The sequence below is a fragment of the Ambystoma mexicanum genome, chromosome 1q (assembly GCF_040938575.1).
Source record: "Ambystoma mexicanum isolate Mex_15411 chromosome 1q, UKY_AmexF1_1, whole genome shotgun sequence".
NCBI classification, from domain to species: Eukaryota; Metazoa; Chordata; class Amphibia; order Caudata; family Ambystomatidae; genus Ambystoma; species Ambystoma mexicanum.
Genome location: NC_090922.1, coordinates 689,253,474 through 689,277,073, shown reverse-complemented (window position 1 = coordinate 689,277,073; position 23,600 = coordinate 689,253,474). Strand labels below are relative to the sequence as shown.

The 23,600-nt window shown below is 39.6% G+C and overlaps 1 protein-coding gene across 1 annotated transcript in view; it reads left to right on the top strand.

Moving 5' to 3' along the window:
- Positions 1-23,600, top strand: part of LOC138535309 (retinoic acid receptor RXR-gamma-like) — a 1,109,202-nt gene that overhangs the window by 191,658 nt on the left and 893,944 nt on the right. The window contains exon 2 of the mRNA XM_069641285.1: positions 5,369-5,422. Coding sequence (XP_069497386.1) covers positions 5,369-5,422 — 54 coding nt within the window. The remainder of the gene's footprint in view (positions 1-5,368; positions 5,423-23,600) is intronic.

The window sequence follows — 23,600 nt, the reverse complement described above, 5'->3', positions numbered from 1 at the left end:
CGTAGCCCACAAATACACGTACCCCGCTCGGACAGGGCCTATCGCATGTGAAACTCCCTGCGTACTCCACAAATACACGTACCCCGCTCGCACAGGGACTATCGCATGTGAAACTCCCCGCATACCCCACAAATACATGTACCCCACTCGCACAGGGCCTATCGCGTGTGAAACTCCCCGCGTACCCCACAAATACATGTACCCCACTCGCACAGGGCCTATCGCGTGTGAAACTCCCCACGTACCCCACAAATACACGTACCTCGCTCGCACAGGGCCTATCGCGTGTGAAACTCCTGCGTAGCCCACAAATACACGTACCCCGCTCAGACAGGGCCTATCGCGCGTGAAACTCCCTGCGTACCCCACAAATACACGTACCCCGCTCGCACAGGTCCTATCGCTTGTGAAACTCCCTGCATACCCCACAAATACACGTAGCCTGCTCGCACAGGCCCTATCGCGTGTGAAACTCCCCGCGTACCCCACAAATACACATAGCCCACTCGCACAGGGCCTATCGCGTGTAAAACTCCCTGCGCACCCCTCAGAATACACGTACCCCTCTCGCGCTACCGAAATCGAATGGGAATTGACCCCCTGTGATGTGGGCTGCCTGTGGGGCATACACTGGGGTGATGGGCTGCCTGTGGGGCATGCACCGGGGGGATGGGCTGCCTGTGGGGCATGGGGAGGGTGGATGGGCTGCATGCATGTATTCTGAGGGGTGCACTGGGAGTTTTACACACGTTTTTGTGGTTGGGGGGCTGTATGCTGGTCCACTGGCCTTTGGGCCATGTTCTGGATTTGTGCGCTGCTCATAGCGCACGGGGCGGGGTTGGGGGCGTAACTGGCGCTGCTGCAGGGTCGCTGCACCACTCTGCGCCACGGCTGGTTATGGATGTTAAAATCAATTAATACCATGTGCGCTGAAATGGGTTTTGGCGCACACGACTGGCGCAGACTGCCGCACGCGCACACTGTGCGCCAGCCGCGTGCGCCACTTGTGCACTGAATTCTATGAATTACCCCCATAGAGTCATGGAACTTTCTGTGGTATACCATTTTTGTAGATTATCAGAGATCCCAAATGCCAGGGTTGCAGTTTGTACATTTTTTATGGAGGGCCTGGTGGTTTAGAGATTGAGTAATCTAACAAAGCCTGATCAAAACATTTGTTATATAGTAATGTAGCTAAATGAATCAATGGAAACAAAAGAATGACAGTAATAATAATAATAATAATAATAATAATAATAATAATAATAATAGTAACAATAACAATAGCTACAATAATAATAATAATAATACTGTATTTCCTTGAGTGATTACAAGTTATTTTTACCTTTATCCCGTGCTTTATGACATTGCTTATTTTTTTTTTATGGTTTTATGGTTGTATATATATTCTTTTAATTGTCTGGATTGTTTGGTAAACCTTTTGTATAGCAATGAAAAAAAGATTCACAGACAGAGGTACTTCAAGTGCTCTCAACTCCAAATGCCTAGAAACAGACCCACACACAGTACATACGGGTATTTCTGAACTAGATGCTTCAACATAATATTTTCCCTCTGCCTCCAGTAATTGAAGCCAGGATCCCTCTCTTTGAGATCTACTAGAGCACCAAGACACCATGGAAATGGTGGTAGAATGACAGTTTACAATTCATTAATATAATGTTATTTTGATTGGTTGCTGTTACCGTGTCCACACATTCTGAAATGTATATCTCTTTTGAACATTAATATTCACGTTTTTCACCTGGATAATGACTGATTCGTTGATGTAAGTGCTTGGTGACTATAACTCTTCGGGTTAGAACACAGAACACAGTTACCCTGACGATTATAATTTGCAAGGATAATACTGTGTTGAGTATCCTTTTCTAATCCTTGCCCTCCTACTGTATGAATGTTGTTTGCTCTTTTACCCTGAAATTATTTGCATGATGTTTGATTCGACTGAGTCAGGGTGTAGGCTGTGCTTTTTGCATACAATTTGCTCCTAACCACCCCATACAATTTTGTTTTCATGAAATGCTTTTAAATATTTCACGTTTCACTCTTCACTAAAAGCTGAGAAGATTGTTCTATTTAGCCACCAATCACACGTCACTGATTTCTCATATGCAGTGTACATTTTCAGCACATTGTTTATAGTACCCACCTCGCATTTTACATAGTATAATTGCTAGCAAAATAGCTCAGCAAGTTAAGAACTCACCAGTAACATGTGTGCATCCTCCATTGACAAATACAATTCCTGGGAAGGCTGACTCAGCTCTTTATCCTTACAAGGTTGTTAAACATAGTCCCGTTAAATTGGGCAAAATAACACTGATAATACAGTGCTTTAAAGTGGGAGGAATCTGGCATGGAGTGTTATGTGGAAAAGTTGAAACAATTGACTACATTTTTATTTCTGATACAGTATTTGCCTATGATGAAGGCTTAACAATTACCCCATTTGAAAACGAGTGATAGTTTTCCTTTGATAACATTCCTAAGTCTATCTGAACCAGTGCTTCTATAGGATACTTTTGGGCAAGTAAAAATGAATACTGGTTATAATAGGATCTTTTGGAATGCTACCAAATTGAACAAGGCTAAGCATATGTATCTCATATTGCCATCAACCTCCACACACTCTTAGTTGACAACTTAATTACCATGGTGCATGCCGTATTTCTATTTCTGCAATCATTAGGGATTTGGACTTAGATGTACCTAAACCCTTGAATACCTTGACTGAATATTAAATAATCAATCAGGAGTGTTATGTTGTAGCTATGCACAGACTATCCGCCTACATCATTGGCAATAGAAAGAGTCATATTAACAAGGCTGTCATTTTAATCGGGGTAACCACAAACATTTGTATCATCAGGAAATAAGAGACCCCAAGAGATGTTTTAGACGTAAGATGCAGAATCTTGATACAGTTATTATGTGAGCTAGGCTGTCGGGAATAGGAAGACTATTTATAATTATAATAAATAGCTGAGCAAACGTCATAAAATTAAAATTCTGGAAAGTGGCAGGCATTGATTATGGTTTCCAGAAGGAATGGTTTCAAAAGCTTCTGGAACCTTGTCAGACCTTCACATACATCAAAGGCCATCATGGAGAGTACCTCCCAAGTGAATTAGGAAAAGGACATGGGGAAAATATTGGACAACACATTTCCTGTGTGTCTAGGGAACTTTGACATATCAGAAAAGTAAATCTATAACGGTCAAATCGTTACAATTATTAAGAACTTAAAAAACTTCCAGGCATCAGGCCCTGATGGACTTTGTAATGATTTGATTAAGATGAACATGCTCCGGTGGGCCACATGTTACATGGCCAGTTTCTTGCCTTTAGTTGGAGTGGTATTCTTCTGCCATCGTTGCGTAAAACCATCATCAACCCGGGGACACTAAGTAACCTTAAAAATGATCAAATCTTGGCCATGTTGGACATATTGTCTAAAATATTTTCATGGATAATTTGTATGAACTGAATATTTGGATTTCCCATAATATTGTTATCCCATTTAACCAGACTGGTTTTCAGAAGGTATGGGTGCGCATGTTAACATTTTGGCGTTGACGTCTATGGTTGAATTTGCATGGTGGACGTTAAAACAGATTCTTTACATTGCCTTCATCGACTTCAGTGCCGCATTTGACAATGTACACTGGGAGGTCATTTGGCAAAAGCTGATTAACTGGTGTATCCTCATGGGGCTACTTAAAAGGATTATTTCTATCCACAGTAATACGAGGGTCAAAGTAAGATTGCCCCTTGCTGGGGAAGTTACTAATATTGTGCCAACTTTTGTGGGCCTTTATCAAGGCTGCATATTAGCTCCAACGCACTTCAATTGTTATCTTCCAGATTTTCCCCAACAGCTGAGCTCTGCTAAAATCTTTCCACGTAGATTGGGCTCCACAAGCATACCATAGCTTGGGTATGCTGATGATCTGGTGCTGCTAGACTGAACAGGTAAAGGCCTATAACATCTGTTAAATAAGCTGAATCATTACTCTGAAAAAAACAGGCTTAAAATCAATGCCAATATGTCTAACATCATGTTTTTCTTAAAGCTCAGGCACATAAAGCCAATCACAGTTAATTTTGGTAAATCAGTACTCATGATCTTGAAATTGTCCAACAATATGTTTATCTGTAAGTATCAATAGACTCAAAACTGACGTGACTACCGCACATAGTTGGAATAAAGATACAAGTGCACCAGAAACTTAGTTCCATTATGAGCTTCACCCAAGGCCATTGTGGCTACTCAATTGATTCCCTTATTAAAGTTTATAAGGTGAAAATACCCCTGATTATCATGTATGATGCTGAAGCTTGGGACCTCAACATTTTCTCATGTCGCTAATATTAGGAAAATGTAAGGGAGATGCCTTAAAATTCTCACCAAATGTCATAGTCATCAGTTGAATAGTTGTATGCTGAATTAGGACTTAATAGCATTAGCAGACAATTTATTTTGCATCAGATGAACCTTTTTTGGAAATTGGTCAATAGTCCTGGAAACGCACATTTGAACTTTATTTATAAGGCATCACATATTTTAACGTGTGGATTTGAGGACTCTAGACTAAAAAAGTCTGTCTTAGAAGCCAATAAATGGTGCATTAGTGCCGCAGTGGATCCTGCCCCTACTCCCTTATTTCGATTTAAGAAAAAGGCTGAAGAGAAAAACATGCATTGGATAATGAACAAGTTATCACAGACCTGGCAAGACATATTCTTAGTGGCCTGTACCTATACCAACTTTCCAAATGGGAGAAACAGCCTCTTCCCCTGCTGGAATATCCAAAAAACGTGATGATCTCTGAATACTTACACATTACATTTATTTGAGTTAATTCCCTGGAGGCCATGAGAGCAAGAATGGAATTGATATAAAGATACTGGACTTTGTAGACATTTTTGTCATTTTGTGATTGAAACGTTAAGCATCTGATCATTGAATGTGAACGTTTAACTTTGGTTCGGAGGAGGATGATACTGGCATCTATGGATGGTTCCTATGAATGGATTTGGGAAAGCTTTTCTGTAGGGAGTGATGTGGCACTTATATACCATATGGCTGTAATGTGGTGTTTTTCCAAACACATTTTAGCTATCACCTTTTAGTAACATGTTAGAATTAACTTGTAAAATGACTAGTCCTTTTTCTTTTTGTATAAAAACCTTATTGGCTGATTTAAGTGATATTGTTTGTAAAAAATGTGGGCTTTTAATATACTTTAATATAATATTAACATTGGGGTGGATTGCCAGGGCCTTTATTGGAATGCTGAGTCTGATAATATTTCTCCTTATCATGCAACCTTCCTTTCTTTTGTAGGAAGGCCTGACTTTGATCACCAGATGATGACACTGGAGGGGAACAGACATCTTGGTGAGTAAACCTTAGGATTTTAAAGATTTCTTCTTGTAGCTGTTACATATGTTCAGACTAACCTGACATGTTGACTGTGTCAATAGACTTAGAAGAAGCAGTAGATATTTGTTTTAAAGCTTGATGAGGGTTTTTTTTTATATGTACTCTTTTTGCATTGTTTGACAACACTGCTTATCTGCATAACAGTTATTTAATATTTTATTTTAGTTTTATTTATTTGAATTCATTTAAGAGTGGGTGAGACTTTGTGTTTCTTAATTTCAGTGAAATGTATATCTGAATTGATTGTACAATCAGTACAATTGGCATGTCCAACTGTGCACACCTTGTGGTATCTAGTTGCTGAAAAAGTTCAATCCGAGTGATTTCAGATGTTGAGAAACATGACCGACCTGCAAAAAATATATATTTTCATTTCAATATGCCCAATGATGTATAAGAATTCATTTATTGCATGAAATCAGCAAAACATTGTTGTGTACTCATTTAAAAATAAACATACTAATAAAACAAGTACATCTACTTTAACACAGAAACACATGTGAATGCATATAGATTTGAAAATAGATACTGCTCATTGTTTGTTTGTTGTACATTGTTTACCATACTCATTGTTCCAGACCAAAATAGGACATGCACAACCATGAGTTAAGGTTTTATCACAATTCAATGCTATTGAACTTATGACAAAACCCATCATGACTACATGGTTCGGCATGTCCCATTTCGGTCTGGAACAATGAGTATGGTAAACAATGCACAATAAAGCGAACAATATCTATTTTCAAATATAGATGTATTCACAATGAGGGAACCATATCATCATGCTTGAATATGGAAGTATACTCACATAAAATTCACATAAAATTCACCCGACAATTCCTTGGATACTTTCTTTTTTTGTTTACATAAAATAAACATTTAGCTATTTTAGGGCTTGCCCGGAATTGGGACATTATTCTTCTCAATTTTCTATGTGCCTGTAACTCTAACATATCCCAAGACAGGTTCAACTTATTTGCCTTAATGTTAATGCATATCAAACTTAATTGCAGATGGATTGCTATACAATGTTCACTCAAATACGTATGTATTTTTGTCATGTTTTAATCTGGGATTCTTACATTTTATCTTCACCCATTCCTAGATTTCATTATCTTTACTGTTTTGTTTGGGTGACCTCTACTTCTTCTAAGTGATACACCCTACAAACAATTGTTTTGTACTTGACCCCCTTTCATTTTCCGGCAAATATTGCCACGGATAGGTGGGTGGTCTGGGTACTCACAGTGAAACAGGCCAAGGAAGCAGGCAACTCATTGAAAACTGATTGCCTTTGGAGTTGTTGCTTGCCGTTCTCGGTGATCATGGATTATGTTGAGTGGGGCCTGTACATCATCCACTGCACCTGCCTGCGATACATGACAAAAGGGTCACAAATCCCTGAAAAGGTGTTACTGGTCAATGTTGAGTCCATGAAACTGGTGTCTGCTGGATTTGACTGCTGCTAAGCTTTATTGATAAGATGGTTATCATGAAAAGACAGGAGGCTCTGAGAATTCACAGTATGATAGCTATTCACATCTGAATTGGAGCGGGCTCATGCTGTTGTCAATGAATTTAAAGTATGTTCTTACAGACCTTTTTTATAAGGTCTGGTGCTTGTGCGCCAATAAGAAATAATTATGCACTCTATCAGAGCATCCCATCAATGCACATAGTCAGGGAGAGTAGTATATTGTGTTACCTGTCAGCGTCACTGAAATATGAGGAACACATTATCGGACACAGAGAGGGTAATCACATTCTATTTAATTAAGGGAAATACATTGCAAGACGGTTTATTTCATTGGCAATTTCATTATTTATATATACAAAAAGTGGAGGGTGCCAAAACCTAGCCCTGTCTCACACCATTGTTTATACACCAAAGAAAATGTTTTCTTTCACAAGGTGCCTCCCATTGAACTGATTCTGAATTGTTGATATACAACATTATTTATTTCTTGCAATAGTGAAATTGGAATATTAAGGTGGAACAGAGAATTCCAAAGGGCACCCCTGGGTAGTTTTCAGGTGCACACACATCATCATGTTTAGAAACTGCTTCTTTACACATTTCACGCATTATGTTATTTTCAATTTTCCTCCTCTAGGAGAAGTTGAACCTTTGTTGTGGAGGGAATACCAATAGAGCACAGTCCCACAAATTCAAATGTTACTGTGGATTAAAGATGTTTCAAAATTTGGAAAAGTCTCAGAAAAATGTGTGTGTCGTTTTGTTGAAAACTATATCACTTGTGTCATTCCTTCAGAATACACAAATAAGAAACTTAAATAATAAGTGCTACATTTACGATCACATAAGTTTGGTAAATATTGAAAATGTTGCTACAGAATGTAAGGCTAATACTACACTAAATGTTGATTTAATTTACACAGGTCACTGTCAAGTGAATAGTTTTCGTTTTCTCTGAGCTAAAGCCTGACTGACAAGTCTCCAAAGGAAACAATTAATATCACGACAAATGAGGCTTCTAAGTATATACATGATTATATTACAACCATCCCTTAGATATGGAATGCCAACATTGATGTACAGTTTGTTCCTGACAATCCACCATCTGTTGCCCATTATGTAAAACAATCCATAATTACTTGAACCTCAAGAATTGCTTATGTTTATCATGGATGTTCTGGAGTGAAAACATGTTCCCATAGTAGATCTCTTCGACTTAGTTATTCATGCATAAATAAATGCAATCATTATAATGCTGTTTCAATATTTACTGAGCCTAAGGAACAATCTGTGTATGTTTTAATACCAAATTGGTATTCCAAATCAGCAGCTTTTTTGCAATTCAAAACAGAACATAATGTGTTCCACTTGAAACTTTAGTATGTTAGAAATTTTCATCCATTACCATTTTCATTGCGGTGCTTCGTTCACACTTGTCAGATTGCCCAAAAAATTATTGCGAGATTACAAATTTCAAATATGGATAACACCATTCAGTGAATGTATTTTTTTCACTGCCGACATGGTTTGTCATGCTAGAATAAATACATTGTCTAGGCATTGCACAGCAATTATTAAATGTGAATGTTAACAAAAGGCTATAGAGGAGGTACCAAGTCCAGAGACTGGAAAGGATTTCCTCTTTCAACTGTTCACGGTGCCAAAGTCGAACCAGGCAGGCCTGCACACCATCCTGGACGTAGCGGACTTCAATCTCTTCCTTCCCCTTCAGAAGTTCAAGATGATTACCCCTTCACAGATCCACTCTGCTTTATTCCAGGGAGACTGGATATGTGCAGTGGATCTGAATGATGCATACTTACCTATCCTATATGGTCCCAGCATCGGGAGTTTCTGAGATTTTCAGTGTGGGAGTCACATTTCCAGTACTGAGTTATTCCCTTTGGACTCGATTCGGCACCCAGAGTCTTTACAAAGATAATGGCAGCAGAAGCTTCTTTTCTCCGTCCCCAAGGCATCCATGTCTATCCAGACCTGGATGACTGGCTAGTAAGAGGTCAGTCCCCAGAGACAGTAGAGACGCAGCTCCACTACTTGCTGGGTTTGCTCCTCGACCTATGTCTGTCAGTGAACTGGAAGAAGTCAAGCTTTGTGTCATCCTAGCATTAGAATTTTACGGGCTTCTTTTTGGACAGCCAACTTGCCATGGTCTTCCTGACTACCAAAGGGGTAGTGGACATCCAGAACACCTATTCCTCTCCTCTGGCAGCACCGCAGCCTGTTGGTTCCATCAAGACTACTGGGCTTGATGGCATCTTGTGTCCAATCGGACCCCTTGATGAGGTTAAAGATGCAAAGGACCCAGTTGGCCCTGAGACTATCATGGTCACAGGGATCAGACACTCAATTGCAACTGATTCAGATTCCACAGGACTTAATCCAGGATTATCTTTGGTGGTTCGACCTTCAGAACCCAGTTTAAGGGGTTCCTTTCCACAACCTTTCCCCCATGTGGTTATCACCATAGATTCTTCCCTTCTGGGCTGGGATGCAACATTGAACAGTTGATGTGTAAGACCACATACAGCATATCAACTACCTAGAACTGAAGGCCATTTTCTTAGCGCTGGATGCCTTTCTCCTCAATTTTCAGCAAAAGACGGTATCGATAAGGATGTACAATTCCATCTCATTGTTTTATTTCAACAAACAGGGAGGAACAAGGTCCCCCCCTCTTATTCATATGACCTTGGAAATGTGGGAATGGACTGTGCACCAGGGCATAAAGCTTCAAGAGGTTCACCTGCCTGGAGTGTCAACCGCAGAAGCAGATCACCTGAGCCCTTTACTGAAGCAAACCACAAGTGGCATTTACACCCTCAAGTGGTGCAAAATCTGTTCATTGGGTGGTGATTCCCTAAGGTGAATCTTTTTGCCTCCAATATGAACAACCATTGTCCTATGTATGCATTCAGAGGAGGACAGGGATAGGGTTCTCTCATGGATGTGCTGGAGATTCCATGGGATGGAATAACAGCTTACACCTTCCTTCCTGTGCCACTGGTACATGCAGCTCTGTACATGGAGCTCTGTGAAAATTCCATGAAGTAGCTTGCTGTTCACTCATAATAGTTGCACCATGGTGGCAAGCCAGTTTCTGGATCTTGGATCTGGTGAGCCTATTCAAGGAGACCCTGCAATCTTTGCAATGTTGCCAGGACTTAATATCCATGGAAGAGGGCAGGTACATCACCTTTCCACAACCTTTCCCCCATGTGGTTATCACCATAGATTCTTCCCTTCTGGGCTGGGATGCAACATTGAACAATCTTCAGTGTGCTGGGTAGGACCACATACAGCATATCAACTCACTGAACTTGGCAGCTTGATGCCTGAGGTCAGCTCTCTCGGCTGTCTGGTCCTCTTGGAGGACAACATGAGGATTTTGTAAGCACCCTGGAAGGATTCCACCAGGTCACAGTATTAGAGAAAACGGCTAAGGGTCTGTCACTGGTGCCTTGAGAAGCACAAACGTCAGATTTGTGCTTCACTGGACAATGTCCTCTCTTTCATTTCTGATCTGACCACTTCATAAAATAAGCCTGGAACTTGTAGAACTTATTTGTCAGTGCACTTCACTTATCTTAATTCAAATGATCAATGGTTTTCAATCGCAAACCTGGTTGTCAAATGTCAGTTTGATAATCTTCTACGTCTGTTTCCCAAAGTCAGGACCCCACATTCCAAATGGGAACAAAATGTGGTACTAATAGCATTGTGCCTCAAACCATGTGAGACTGATATCTTGGAAAACTGCGTTCCTAGTGGCAATCACCTCGGCAATGCAGTTTGCAGTCTTTCATGGTGACAAAGTAGTGCTAGATGCCATTCTTTCCTAAAATAGTGTTGGAGTTCCATATCAAGCAGGAGATTTGTCTTCCAGAATATTTTCTGAATCCAAACTTTGCAACCGGAAAGAGTCCTGCAAGCCTTAGAATTTAGGAGGTCTCTAAAGTTTTACCTGGACAGGAGCAAGGAGTTCAGGAAATCACCTTAACTGTTTGTTTGATTTGGGGGCATGAATAAAGGTTTTTCTGCCTCTAAAACTACCATCGCAAGATGGATTTAGGCATAGATTCTCGAATGTTACACTCTACAGAAATACCCTCATCTGAAGGGGCTTCTTGCTCACCTGGTCAGAGCCAAAGCAGCATCAGTTGCATTTCAAAGACATGCCGTCTGGGACACTATTGCAAAAACAGCACCCTGGGCCACTCTCTTGTGCTTCTGCAAACACTACTGCCTTGACATGAGCTTGAGAGCAGATGCTCAATTCAGTCAGGCAATACTGAAGAATCTCTTCAGCTGAAGTTCGAGATAGAACCGTCCACCCTTGGGGACACAAGTGCTAGTGAATCTCCCACAAGTAGGGAGTAAATAGGATGGGATGTAGGAGCAAGACACTCACTGTAGTGACTACTGTACTCCTTAGTCATAGTCCCCTTTCCTCCATAAGCCATCCCTCGTTCCCGCTAATGTCCCATCTTGTGAACAATTTTGTTTTGGAGGGATGAAGATTTTCACTACGGAGTCTAGGGATTCTGTGATCCATTTTTGGAGGGTCTCCATTATTTGCTATGCCTGTAATATGTTTAGGCAAGAGTTGTGTGGATTTGTGGATTCCAATATGGTATTGAGATCCACTGTGTTGAAGGATTTCAAATGTCTTTTCTCAATTTGAACTAGATTTGTTTGGGCAGCGCATACTTGCACTGCAGTGTGAATCACAAAAGGAATAAGGTTGTCACTCCAGCAAATGTGAACTCGGAGAGCAGTTGCAGTTTGACTCTTTTTTTATTTTTATTGTTATAGCTGATTTAACCAACTCTACAATTTGTTCATAGTACAATAACATAGAATCATTAAAACATAATTAAAACAAAAAAAAATCAACATGAACAGAGGTGATTAGTTAAAAATTCTCATATCAATTAGACATATCACACTTTAATTTTGCATTTAAAAAAAAACAATATGTTTGTGCAGCACAAATTCGACCTGTGTTAATCTCCAAGTGAGTAGTGAAATTTTAAAATACACTGTAATTTTCTTTTTTATGTCATCACTAGATACATCAGAACATTGACAGTTATATGATGAAATACAAGAAAGTTATGATTCAATTAACTGGTTACATTAGTTTTCTCCCAATTTCAATGCTTGTAAAAATTTAATTGTGCCAATTCGACGTGATGATAATTGTCCACAAAATATCAATTGCCAAAGTAACTCTGGTGATAGTTCTCTGTACTCTTCAACAGATGACTTTAAATATTGAATGCGCATTGTCATTAATGCTTCATATTTAACCAGCAGATGTTGCAATGTTTCTTCGTTACCTATGATGTTACAGAAACAACAAACATTTTCTTGGCATTGTATCAATTTTCATTTGGCCTGGACTTTTTTTGGTGGATCATAGGTTAAATCTCAAACGCATGAAGTCAGATCTGTGTTGTGGAGAGGGAGATGTTTGTAAATACAATTCCAGAACACTGAATTTTTTATGTCCAAATGGTTGATTTCTAAAATCTCGATATTCTAGATATTTGGCTCTCGTCTGACTACAATCAAGTTGAAACAACTTGGTTTTAGCCCTTTTTGGGTTCTGAATGAATACATACAATGGGATGTCTGCATTTATTAAAGCTTGCTTAACTGTCATTCTCCATTTCAGCACAAACAGATTGTCGGCTTCACATATACGTTTGTCCCAATTCACAGCATTGATTCTGTGGCCATGATACATTTTCTAAATAACGCCATGCCGGGAATACAAGTTGGCAACTTCAGGAGCCGCTTCCAATATTTGGCCTCGAGTCTATTGCACAATGGTTCAGAAATAACTTTTTTTGTTTCTGAACCATATAAAAGTATATTATCTTTTGCAGGTAGAACTTGATGACGTGAACAATCGAAAATGTTCCATATTTATTTTGGATTAAGACTGCTTGTGAGATGGACATAGTCAACTTTGCTTCCAGAGAAGTCATATGCACTTTCTCATCATCATGGTCTGCAATAGTCACACCCAAATAAATGTATAATTGAACGCATTCCAGTTCTTTAACTTGGAGCAACCACTTAAATCTCTTGGTGGCTCGCTTGTTGTTTCCACTGCAAACCATAATTTTGGGTTTCTCTAGATTGATAGTGAGAACGTTTTTCTGAGCATATGTTTCTAGTGCACTTAGCAACCGCTGTACGACCTGATGTGTTTTTGACATGAGGACTAAGTCATCCGCATATAGCAAAGCCGCAATGACCCTAAAAGCTAATTTAGGGGCGTCAGATATTACTGCCTCAAACGCTCCTTGAATAACTGATATAAAAAAGTTGAAGAGGGCTGAAGCAAGTATACATACCTGCCTCAGCCCTCTTCGCATATCAATGAAAGGAGTCAGGGTACCCTCAAGATCTGTATCTTAGTGCCAGTATGCAGCGCTCGTATCAAGCCAACAAGATAAGCGGGACAACCTGCAAGTGTCAGCTTCTCAAAACGCAGCTCTCTTGAAACAGAATCAAAAGCGGCCCGCAGATAAACAAAAACAAAGTATATTGGTTGGTTCATGGGTGCGTAGTGTGCTGTGATGGCTTTAATTGTAAGCAAATTAATCGTGGTTCCCATTCCCGCAACAAACCTGGTCTGAAAAGGATCATGTTGCGAGTTTTGTACCGCCCATAGATTAAAAACCCTCAGTATGAACCTCACAAAATATTTTCCTGGTGCGTCAATGAGGGCGATCGGCCTGTAAGTAGCAGGACAGGACCGATCACCCTTCTTGAAGATAGGCACGATAACCGAGCATCTCCACAAATCTGGAATGGTGTTACTCTTCAGAATCTGATCAAAGACAACATAGAGAATATTATCCCATAACTGGGGATGTTGCTTAAACATGAAGTTGTTTAAGCTATCAGGGCCTGGGGCACTGAAACTGCTACATCTCATTATAATTATATAAAAAAGAATGTAATCTTCCAAAATGTTTAAGTTCCCAAAGCCAATGCATGCACCTGTAATTCCCTCTGCAGCACCATCAGGACGGACATACATTTTGGAGTAGTAGGTGATCCATTTGTGTTGTAAAACCACATTGATTTGAACTGCCAACTGTCTTGAGTGCACTGCTACATTCAGTAAACAACAAATTTTGGCCGTATTTTTGGATTGCATAGCTTCTAGCATGAGCTCGCCATCACTTTGGTATAGAGTTGCTCTGTGCGTGCGCAGCCAATGTGTGTATTTACATTTTTTAATGTTCGAATAGTAGTAAACCGTAATGAGGCCGGCAATAAAAGGGCTTGTTTTTTCTCTCTGCATAGCTCAGCTTTTCGTACCTGCACCTCAGGGTCAAAAGTATGTTTTGGTTGGTAATAATTGCGAGTGACAGTGCTAGGGTGATGCTTGAACAAATGTAAGGTTGAGTTGTACTGTTCACCAACCCACATAGTGTTTAAGGTAACGCTTTCAAAGTTATTTTTTAATGATTCTAGAGATTCTGCGTTCCAACAAAAGCGCGTTCTAGCATTATTGGTACTCTACTCACTAATGCCTGATATCTCCTAGGCTTGGAATTCAAAGGGATTTGAACATATGACCACTGAGTTGTAAGAAGTTTATGGTCACTGTTGGCCTGTGTTATGATTTCAAAAGAGGTAGTTTGACCAAAAGTATATCTGTCCATGAATATGTAATCAATGACAGATTCAGTTTTACCACGCCGCTAAGTACTCTTAGGCAGATTATCATTTTCAAAAGCTCCATTGAGCATAAGGAATTGTCGAGTACACATAAAGTGCGACCACCTTTGGCAGATCAAGTCCTTTTTCAAATTATCGGGTGAAAAACATTTCAAATCTCCAGCCAGTATTGTATTTGTGATTTCAAGAGTTAGTGAGACCATGTCTAGAAGCTGTTCCAGGTCTTCCAGGAACTTATCATCTTATATGGCTAAGGCATTTCGATACAGATGAAGGACGACCTTTACTGTTAGACTTGGCTGGAAGAAGAATGACTTCATAGCCATTCAACAAAGGTTGCTCAATTAGCCATGTCTCCTGTAAAGCTATTATGTTAAATGCTGATAAGGTCGCCACACTCGAATTAAATAAATGAGCAGAGGTGCATGTGTTCCAACTTGCAAATGACACAGTCCCTGGGCCTTGAGCTTGAATTAGTTACGACCTTGCATCATTCATGTTACAAGATGGACCAAGGCTCCTGCCATTGAGACTTTGACTATATATGTTGGGAATTCCCAAAAGGAGCATGGGTTTTATCATCTTGAGCAAGAACAAAACCCAAGGCAAACATCTTGGCTTGCCAGAGCAAATTCCTTACTACATTGGAAGCCATCCATACTCTTACTGTTGAAAGTATTTCATCATTCAGAAACTCAACCTGCGTTATATCAGTTGAACTGACATCTTGCAGGCTCGCTACTTCCTCAAAAATAGGTAAAACAGATGATCTATTCAAACCATAAGCAGGAAAAGCAGAAGGTCCACATTTCATTATAAAGCAATTATTGTGTTGGCCTGATTTGTATTGTTGAACCTTTTAAAGATCGCTTTGAGGCTGTGTTGAAATAGATTGTTTCATTGCTGCAGCATCACCAACTATGTTATGAGTTGTCGGATGAAATGAGACATCATTCTCATACATGGGTGCTGAAGGAACAGCTGTTCTGCTGCTGACGTCACGACTTGGCATAGTCGGTTTTTGCAACAGAAGAAAATCTTCTAATGATGTTTGTATCACTGATCTAATTTGCAGTAAAATAACACAAATTGCATAAGGATCTTGGATGTTCGGCAAGGCTGCAGTTCAGGGCAACATGTCTTTAGCCATATTGGAATCCTCAAAACCAGTGGTAGCTGCACCGCAGCTCTTAGGGCTGGGATGCCTAATATGTCAACTGTTTTGTTTGAAGTCTTCACTGACTCCAAGGATGTATCAGGTGTGTTGACTTTGGCCCCTTCTTTCGCCCCTGTGATGGCTATCGCTGAAATTAAGGCATTCAAAGACAGATAGTTTTGAGGAGCAGTCTTCTTAGCTTCTAGAGCCTTACTTTGAGTTTGGGCTACCAATTTATATTTGTTAAGGACCGGATGGTGTCCACTAGGGTGAGGCACTAGAGCTGGTGTTATCCTTTGATAAATTGTTTTGCATTTGTTTTTGATTGCAAAGCTACTTTTTTATGATTCTTTGTTTTTTCTGTATCGCACGAAGATCTAACAGGTTTCATGTTTGATTTAGCTTTAAACATAGTGAAAAGAGTAGATGAATTCACTAGTGGCTTGGAAGTTATGTTTCCTGTGGTACTCCCCAAGTGTGTGGGGTCATGCTGAATTTCCCCATCTAACCTTATAGGCGTCCCAAGGGCACAGAGATCACACTCTCTACCTGACACTCTTGAGCAGGACAAGTGATTGGTTCGGGAGTAGATAGTGCTTTCTCTGACAACACTGATCAGCATCCATCTGTAAAACTTCCCCGGTCTGAGTTTGCGACTGTCTCTGCTTTTTTATGGTAGACAGTGGCCCCCTCGTTTCATATTTCTTGTCAAAATCATTCATCCATGAAATAATGTTATCAATCTGTTCTGATTGCCATGAAATTGTGTAATCTAAAGATTCAAACAATTTAGCAAGTGAAAATATGGTGTTATTCATAGCATTGAGGGTGATTTCAAGTAAAGATAGTTGCTTTGCAATGATAGCATGAGGTATCAATGCAGGTTGGGGGATGAAAGGAGGGATGGGGCTCTGCGAGGAGTTGGTTGAATGTAAGACAAGGAGAGGTTAGGTACAGTATGGGTAGATTGATCGAACATGTTATGAGATTGATCTGTACAGTTGTCCGGTCTCGGTGGGTCATTAGGAATTGGAGAAAAACATGGTAGGACCCCAGCTGAAATATCGTTCACCCCTCTTGGCTCATGGCCAGATATTGAAGTATCAACCACCTCTCCTCCATTAATTCCACAACACCCTTGATTAGGTATTTCAAACATAGATACTAATTACGGTCGCTGTCACATAAGAGGTTAAAATCAGCAGACTGACTAGTCAAATCAACAATTACAGCTTCAATACAGGGCACAGCCGATGGTGCACATGCATCAGTTAAAATGTGAGTGTCTGTTAAGCAATCACTTACAGTGTCTACTTGAACGCCAAGAATTCCTAGTGACTGAAGGCACCCGGAGTGGTTTGCTCCTGAATGGGTGCACTCATGTACAACATCATCAGTCCCCTGTGCCCCAGCATGACAAAAGTCACGGATATCTCCAGCCGCGTTCCTTCTGTCCAGCATGAAGGAAGAAATTCCAGTTAATTTCCTTCTTCTAGCAATCACAGGCGAGGGCTTCATAGGAGTAGATTTAAGACTAAATGTAGCTCGCGTAATGGTCGCTTAGGCGGGCATACCTGATTTCAGGGTGTATAACCTGCTTCTCATGAGTAGCAGAGGCTATAATGACTTCCTTTCTTTACAAAGCGACCACACCTCTAATTGCACAATCTCGATAACAGTGTTTGCTACAATAAAAACTGTCAAGATGTAAACAAGGCAAGGGGTTGAACTGTTGCTGTACGGCAGGCTGCTCAGCGAACAGCCAAACAGCAACTTACGGACAACCTGCTCGGAGTGCGCACGCAGGGGTGCACAGCTTCTTCCTTTTGAAGAATTGTGGGCAAAGGAGCATGGCTGAACCTGAACGTGTACAAATAAACACTAAATTAGGTTTCTGATAGCAGATTAGTATACTGTTACTCAGTTTAAGGTTTTCACTGAAGTCCAAAATTCAATAATGTACGCCAAGCACAAAACAGCAGCCAAAATCACGCTCAGAGTCTGCAGCTGAACAGCAATTTACGGGCAACTTGCTCGGAGCGTGCTCACAAGAGCGGGCAGCTTCTTCCTTTTGAAGAATTGTGGGTAAAGGAGCGTGTCTGAACACAAAATTGCATCCATGTTTCCAATATGTATCCGGCAGTGTGTGTTGCCCCCTTCGCCATTTACTGTAGGTGCATGATGGCTAGGTGGAAGGTTAGTGATTTGGTAAGTTGCTTGTCTCCTCTTCAAACCAGATGCTAAAGTCCTCTAGGATGATCAGGTGCTTGTGCTCTACTGCGATGCTGGTTATACTGTCTGCACATTTTTGTATGAAGGGCAAATTGTATGTGGGTGGTCTATAAATGAGTAGGAAGGACAGATTGGTTTGATGGTCCAGTTCTAATTGAAGGATGAGTGATTCACAGTCTGAGATGTTTTGCGATGGTGCGCCTGTGATTCTTAGACATTCTTCATACCTACAGCTAGGCCTACACCTCTTTTTCCTTCTTGGTTGGCTTGCCTGAAATTTAATATGTTTCAACATTGATTGGGCATTGATTACATTCTAGTGAATCTTGTTTTCCGGGTTCTGTTATCCATTAGGGGTTGCATTGATAGGGTGATTTCCACCTTGGCTCTTATTTCCATTTGATCCTTTGACTTATATTTGAGGGATGAGTGTGGGACCTTTGCTGTTTCCTGTTCTTTATTTAAGGTTGTGTCTAGGGTCAAGGTCACTTTCGCAGATGCATTTCATTCTGTGAGTTAGTATTCTGCTGTGTTGACAGTCCTTGACCATCAAGGGAGTGCTCAGGTTGGTTGCTTTGGGCGTTTCTTATTCCATTGGTGGAGGTTGCCTCTCTCCCATTGTGGGTATGACTTATTTGGTTGGCCAGTTGTGAGGCTTTGTAGATGGATAGGTATCACAATACATAAAGTTATTTTAGTTGAACTAATGTGAAAGGGCTATGTTCTTTGGGAAGGTCCTGCATGATTCTTCCCAGAGTATTGCAGTTCATGAACTAGTTGGTTCAGTTCTTTGTCTTTTTTTCCGGTACTTGTACCTTTATATGTAATCCTTGTCCAGCAGCCTTTCCCTGAACAAGGCATGTTGGCATGGTTTGTGTGATTGGCTTATGAGGAGATGTGATCTGAGGAGGTTGGCTTTGTATTGTAGGCATAGGTTGCCTGTCGTTTTTCTTCTGAGTGCCTTGTGGTTAAGTTGGTAACCTGGAACTAATTTTACAACATCAGTGGGCATGGTTCGGTTTAGTTCACCAGTTGTTGCAATCCGTGTGATGCTTTGGCGTGTCAAGAGATGGGTTAAGATTGTAGTGGAAGTGTCAAAGAGCATTTATCAAACAGCATTAAAGGAGTCCAGGGAGTGATCATTGTAGTCAGGAGATATCTCAACAGAACAGCTATCATAGTTTTTAAAGTGATGAATTATTGGAGTGGCAAATTATCACAGTAGCAAATGATCAAAGTCACAAATTACCAAAATGGCAAAGCGTCCACTGGTCAGATCTCCCAGTGACAAAGTATCAATGTTAAAAGTAAACCAGTGATAAATTAACAAATAGTAGATTTGCACAATATCACAGGGGCAAACTATGAAAACGGCAAGGTACCCATGTGGCCTAATATCCCAGTGGGTAATATGGGAAATACCATGGTGGTGAAAGATCCAAGTAGCAAATGATTACAGTGGTCTAAAATCTCAGTTGCAAACTATCACAGTTACTTAATGGTTATCCAAATGGCAAATTATCAAAGTGTCCACCTAACAGAGTGGTAAACTATCAAAGTATTGATGTACCACAGCGTTGAAATATCAAAGTGGAAAATATCATAGTGGAAAACTAAGTGGGAAATATTGCAAGAGTAGAATGTCAAAGTGGTGAGATGTCACAGTGGTATATTATCAAAATGCTCAAATAACTCACTTGAAGCTTATCAAAGTGGCAGAATATCTTAGTGGGAAATATAACAGTTTTCAATGATCAAAGTGGCAAAGTATCCAAGAGCAAACTGTGGACATGTCAAGATTCATAGTGCTACATTTTCAAAGTTGTACAATATCACAGTAGAAAACTGTGAAAGTGGTCAAATATCATAGTGACAGAGAAGCAATATCTTAAAATGGCATCCTATGAAAGTGGCAATGTCTAAAATAATGTAATGAAACACACACTGTAGCTGTAACCCAAACTGATATTCAGATTCATATTAAATAGTAAACAGGAAATAATTCAAAGCACGTAAAGCTGTACAATGCACCATAAAACACATTATTATTTGGATTTTCTGCCTTCTTAGTATGTATTCTAAAGGCTTCTGGTATTTAACATTTACTAAAATTAAAAGAGAATGTATTAACATCACTTGAACAAAATTCATATGTAAAACCAGTGCAGTGGTTGTTTATTTTGTATTTCAATTTGTAAACATCTTTGTATTCATGTGTACATGTATTTTTACGGTTACAATAGAGTCAAAAATTATTTGTTATACTTAATTATCATGCGTTCAATTAACAGTTTTTTTAGATAAATGTTAGCGATCCAAACATGTACCATTCACTTTGAAATTACACACCTGAGTGAAAAATACAAATGAAAACATATTTTGAATTAAAGGTTGTGTGGGGATTTATACTGTACTTTGAATATACATTTTGCAGTAATCACAAGTATACCTTTTCACATTTCATTGAAATTAGAGCAAATCAATGTCAAGGCATTAATACCAGCTTCCTTACAACAACGCACTTTTTATCAATAAAACCCTTACACCACAACTACCAACCTGCTCACTCATATAAATATCACCACACGCACAGATACAGTGAGAGCCTCACCCATCAGTTCCTCTACTGTTACAGAAATATCTGAACAAAACCTGGTAAACCTTCTACCCTAGTGTGTCATGTTTATGCCCATCTACAAAACATTGGAACGACTACGGTTTAATCTGTGGCTGATGAGACAAGTGATGGCCTGACGTAGATTCATTAACCAAGATCAAAGTACCTGCCATTTTTGCACTTAAGATGAGAAAGTAGACATTAAAACATATATTGACTGAATGCAAAGCATTTCTCAATCTACGAGTGAAATACTTCAAACAAATAATGGAGCCATTTGGGGTCTCCATATCTGAAACATTGTGGAGATCAATCTACTCTGGTATCTCCACGGCTGTATCCATAAGAGCTATCACATTTTTATATGAAATAAAACTTGACAAAGCTAATCTGGAAATACAGTTATAAAACTTGTGGTGATGTGCATAAAATAATCCTTGATTAAATGATTCACTGAAATGTACGGGCCGCGAAATAGCGTTGAGAATGTTATATTAGAAGAGTGATCAATGATAAGGTAGTTATAAATTAGCACAATCATTGTAAATATATAAATAAATAGTGATGATTTTAACTTGATATTTCAGATTCTTGTTTATTTATTATTTTGTTCGTACTGTACACAATATGTTGATAGCTTGTTATGCTTTATTATTATTGAAAAGCTGATTAAAGTCAGCTATGTCAATAAAATAAAAAAAATAAAAATATATGCCCAGTTAATACACCACATTAGTTTACCATCATAATAAGCCATTTAAAGACAAGATAAGAACATGGGATAGGTGTATCAATGACATTTTCATAACGTGGTCAGAAAAAGTTGAAGAATTATATTGATGTAGGTCATTGTTGCAAAGTAGGAATTCAAATATAAAATCTTCAATACAGTCAAGTGACACCAAATTATTGTTCTTGACTTGTTTGTCAAAAAGATAGGTTGCATGTTAACAACTGATTTATAAATAAAACCAACCGATATAAATACACTCTTTGATTTCCATAGCTACAATATGTCTAGCCTCAGAATGATTTTACCCAAAGGACAGTTTCTGTGTATACACAGATATTTTACATATTTAACAGATTTTGAAAAACCTACAAAAAAATTGAAAACATGAATGATGGATAAAGGTTATGCATACAAAATTGTGAATCAGGCATATCAACAAGCATTTTACGGTAATAAGGATGGTTTCTTAACTGCCCCAAAATATGTGCTCAAGAATGGAAAATGGTGTGTGTTACAATTTCTCACAAGTGAGCAACACACTTATTCGAACAATCGAAAAATCTTGGCACTTGAAAATGATTAATAGTAAGGCTCTTCCAAAACCTTTATTTACTTTTGAGAGGTGAACAAACATCAAGCAATGATTAGTTAAAATTTACAGAACACCTTGCCAAACACATAATTCCTTGACTACATTATGGGGTTTATCACAAATGCATGGATATCCCCTTTGTGGTCTTTTGATAAAACCAGGAAGATCGGGAGGATAGCTCAGAGGCAACATGCTCACCTTGGAGGCAAGACAACACAGAGCAACACAGGTTTGATCCCTGGGTCCGCACTTAGAAACCTCTGGGTTTTTGGCACGTTATAAATAACCCATCAACTTAATACCATTGTCATCTCTCCCCAAGTGGGAGCCACCACTCCCTTTGGGACTTGAGCAGTGAGCCCATTATGCACAAAGCCCTCTTGGAGACAGGGTAAGTGAAATCCCTTTATTATTATCAGGGTATTTATTGAGCCTGAACCTAGCTTCAGGAAGAAACAGAGTGCTTGTGGGGAGAAGAACACAATGAGGGAAGCAGAGAAAAAGGGAGTGGGGAGCTAACAGGAGAGGGTGAGGGTAGGCAATTTTCAGTTAGACATCTACAAGCAACTAGGAGAGGACACTGTAGGGAGTAGATCACTGAGTCTTATGTAGAGTGGGGAGTGCATGGTGTGTGGACCTAAGTGTAAGGGAGCCATTCCTTGAAGAGGAAGGTCTTTAGCTCTTTTCTGAACTGTAGAAGTGTTGGGGCAAATCTTATGTTGACGGGAGGAGGTTCCAGAGTCTTCTGGTTCTTTCCTTCCTGCACCATCAAAGTTCATGTCGGCACATTTCCGTACTTGTCGTGGAACACATGCCTCCGAAGATGCTGAGTTTCTCAGTGAGGTAGTGTGGGTACTTCAAGGGACAGCATTGTAGATGATGCAACAGGATTTGAAGCTGATACAAGCTAACAGCGGGATCCGGTGCAGTTCCTTCACATCACGTGAAAACCTCCCCCAATCAATACAAAATGCAATCTGATGTCAGGTGGGCCATAGAATGACTAATTAAAAATAAGTGTGTCTCCTTTGCCGACAAACATGGAGATATTAAACCTTTAAAACATAGATATAGCCACTGGATAAAAGCACTTATGGTGTCTGCTAGGGTTACACAATGACAGGTTATTAATTATAATTACTAAAGATAAAAAAAAAGATGGGCTTTCTTCAATGAAAATATGGATAGGGTTACATTTACCATTATAAGTACTATATCTGAGGATAAATGGGTTATGCATGTGGTTGATATTTACCATGCACCTATGTGTTTAGGGCTCCTATTGACACATTCGATTTTTACTAATCATGACATTGAGGAAGTGGAGGAGTTGTTCAATGCCTTAACTAAATCTGGTGTGCCAGGGCCAAATGGGTTGATGAATATCATTGTTAAAGATGCACCTGCGCTCAGATAATATATACATATGTTGGTTATATTGGTACCAACAACAGGATACCCTGACCATTGAAATATTCATTACTGATCCAATTTTTAATCTGGGACCGTGAGGCATCACTACTAACTATAGGTTGTTAGCTATGTTGTACATCTCTAGCCAAATATTTGCCACAATTCTTTTCCAAACTCGTAAACATTCG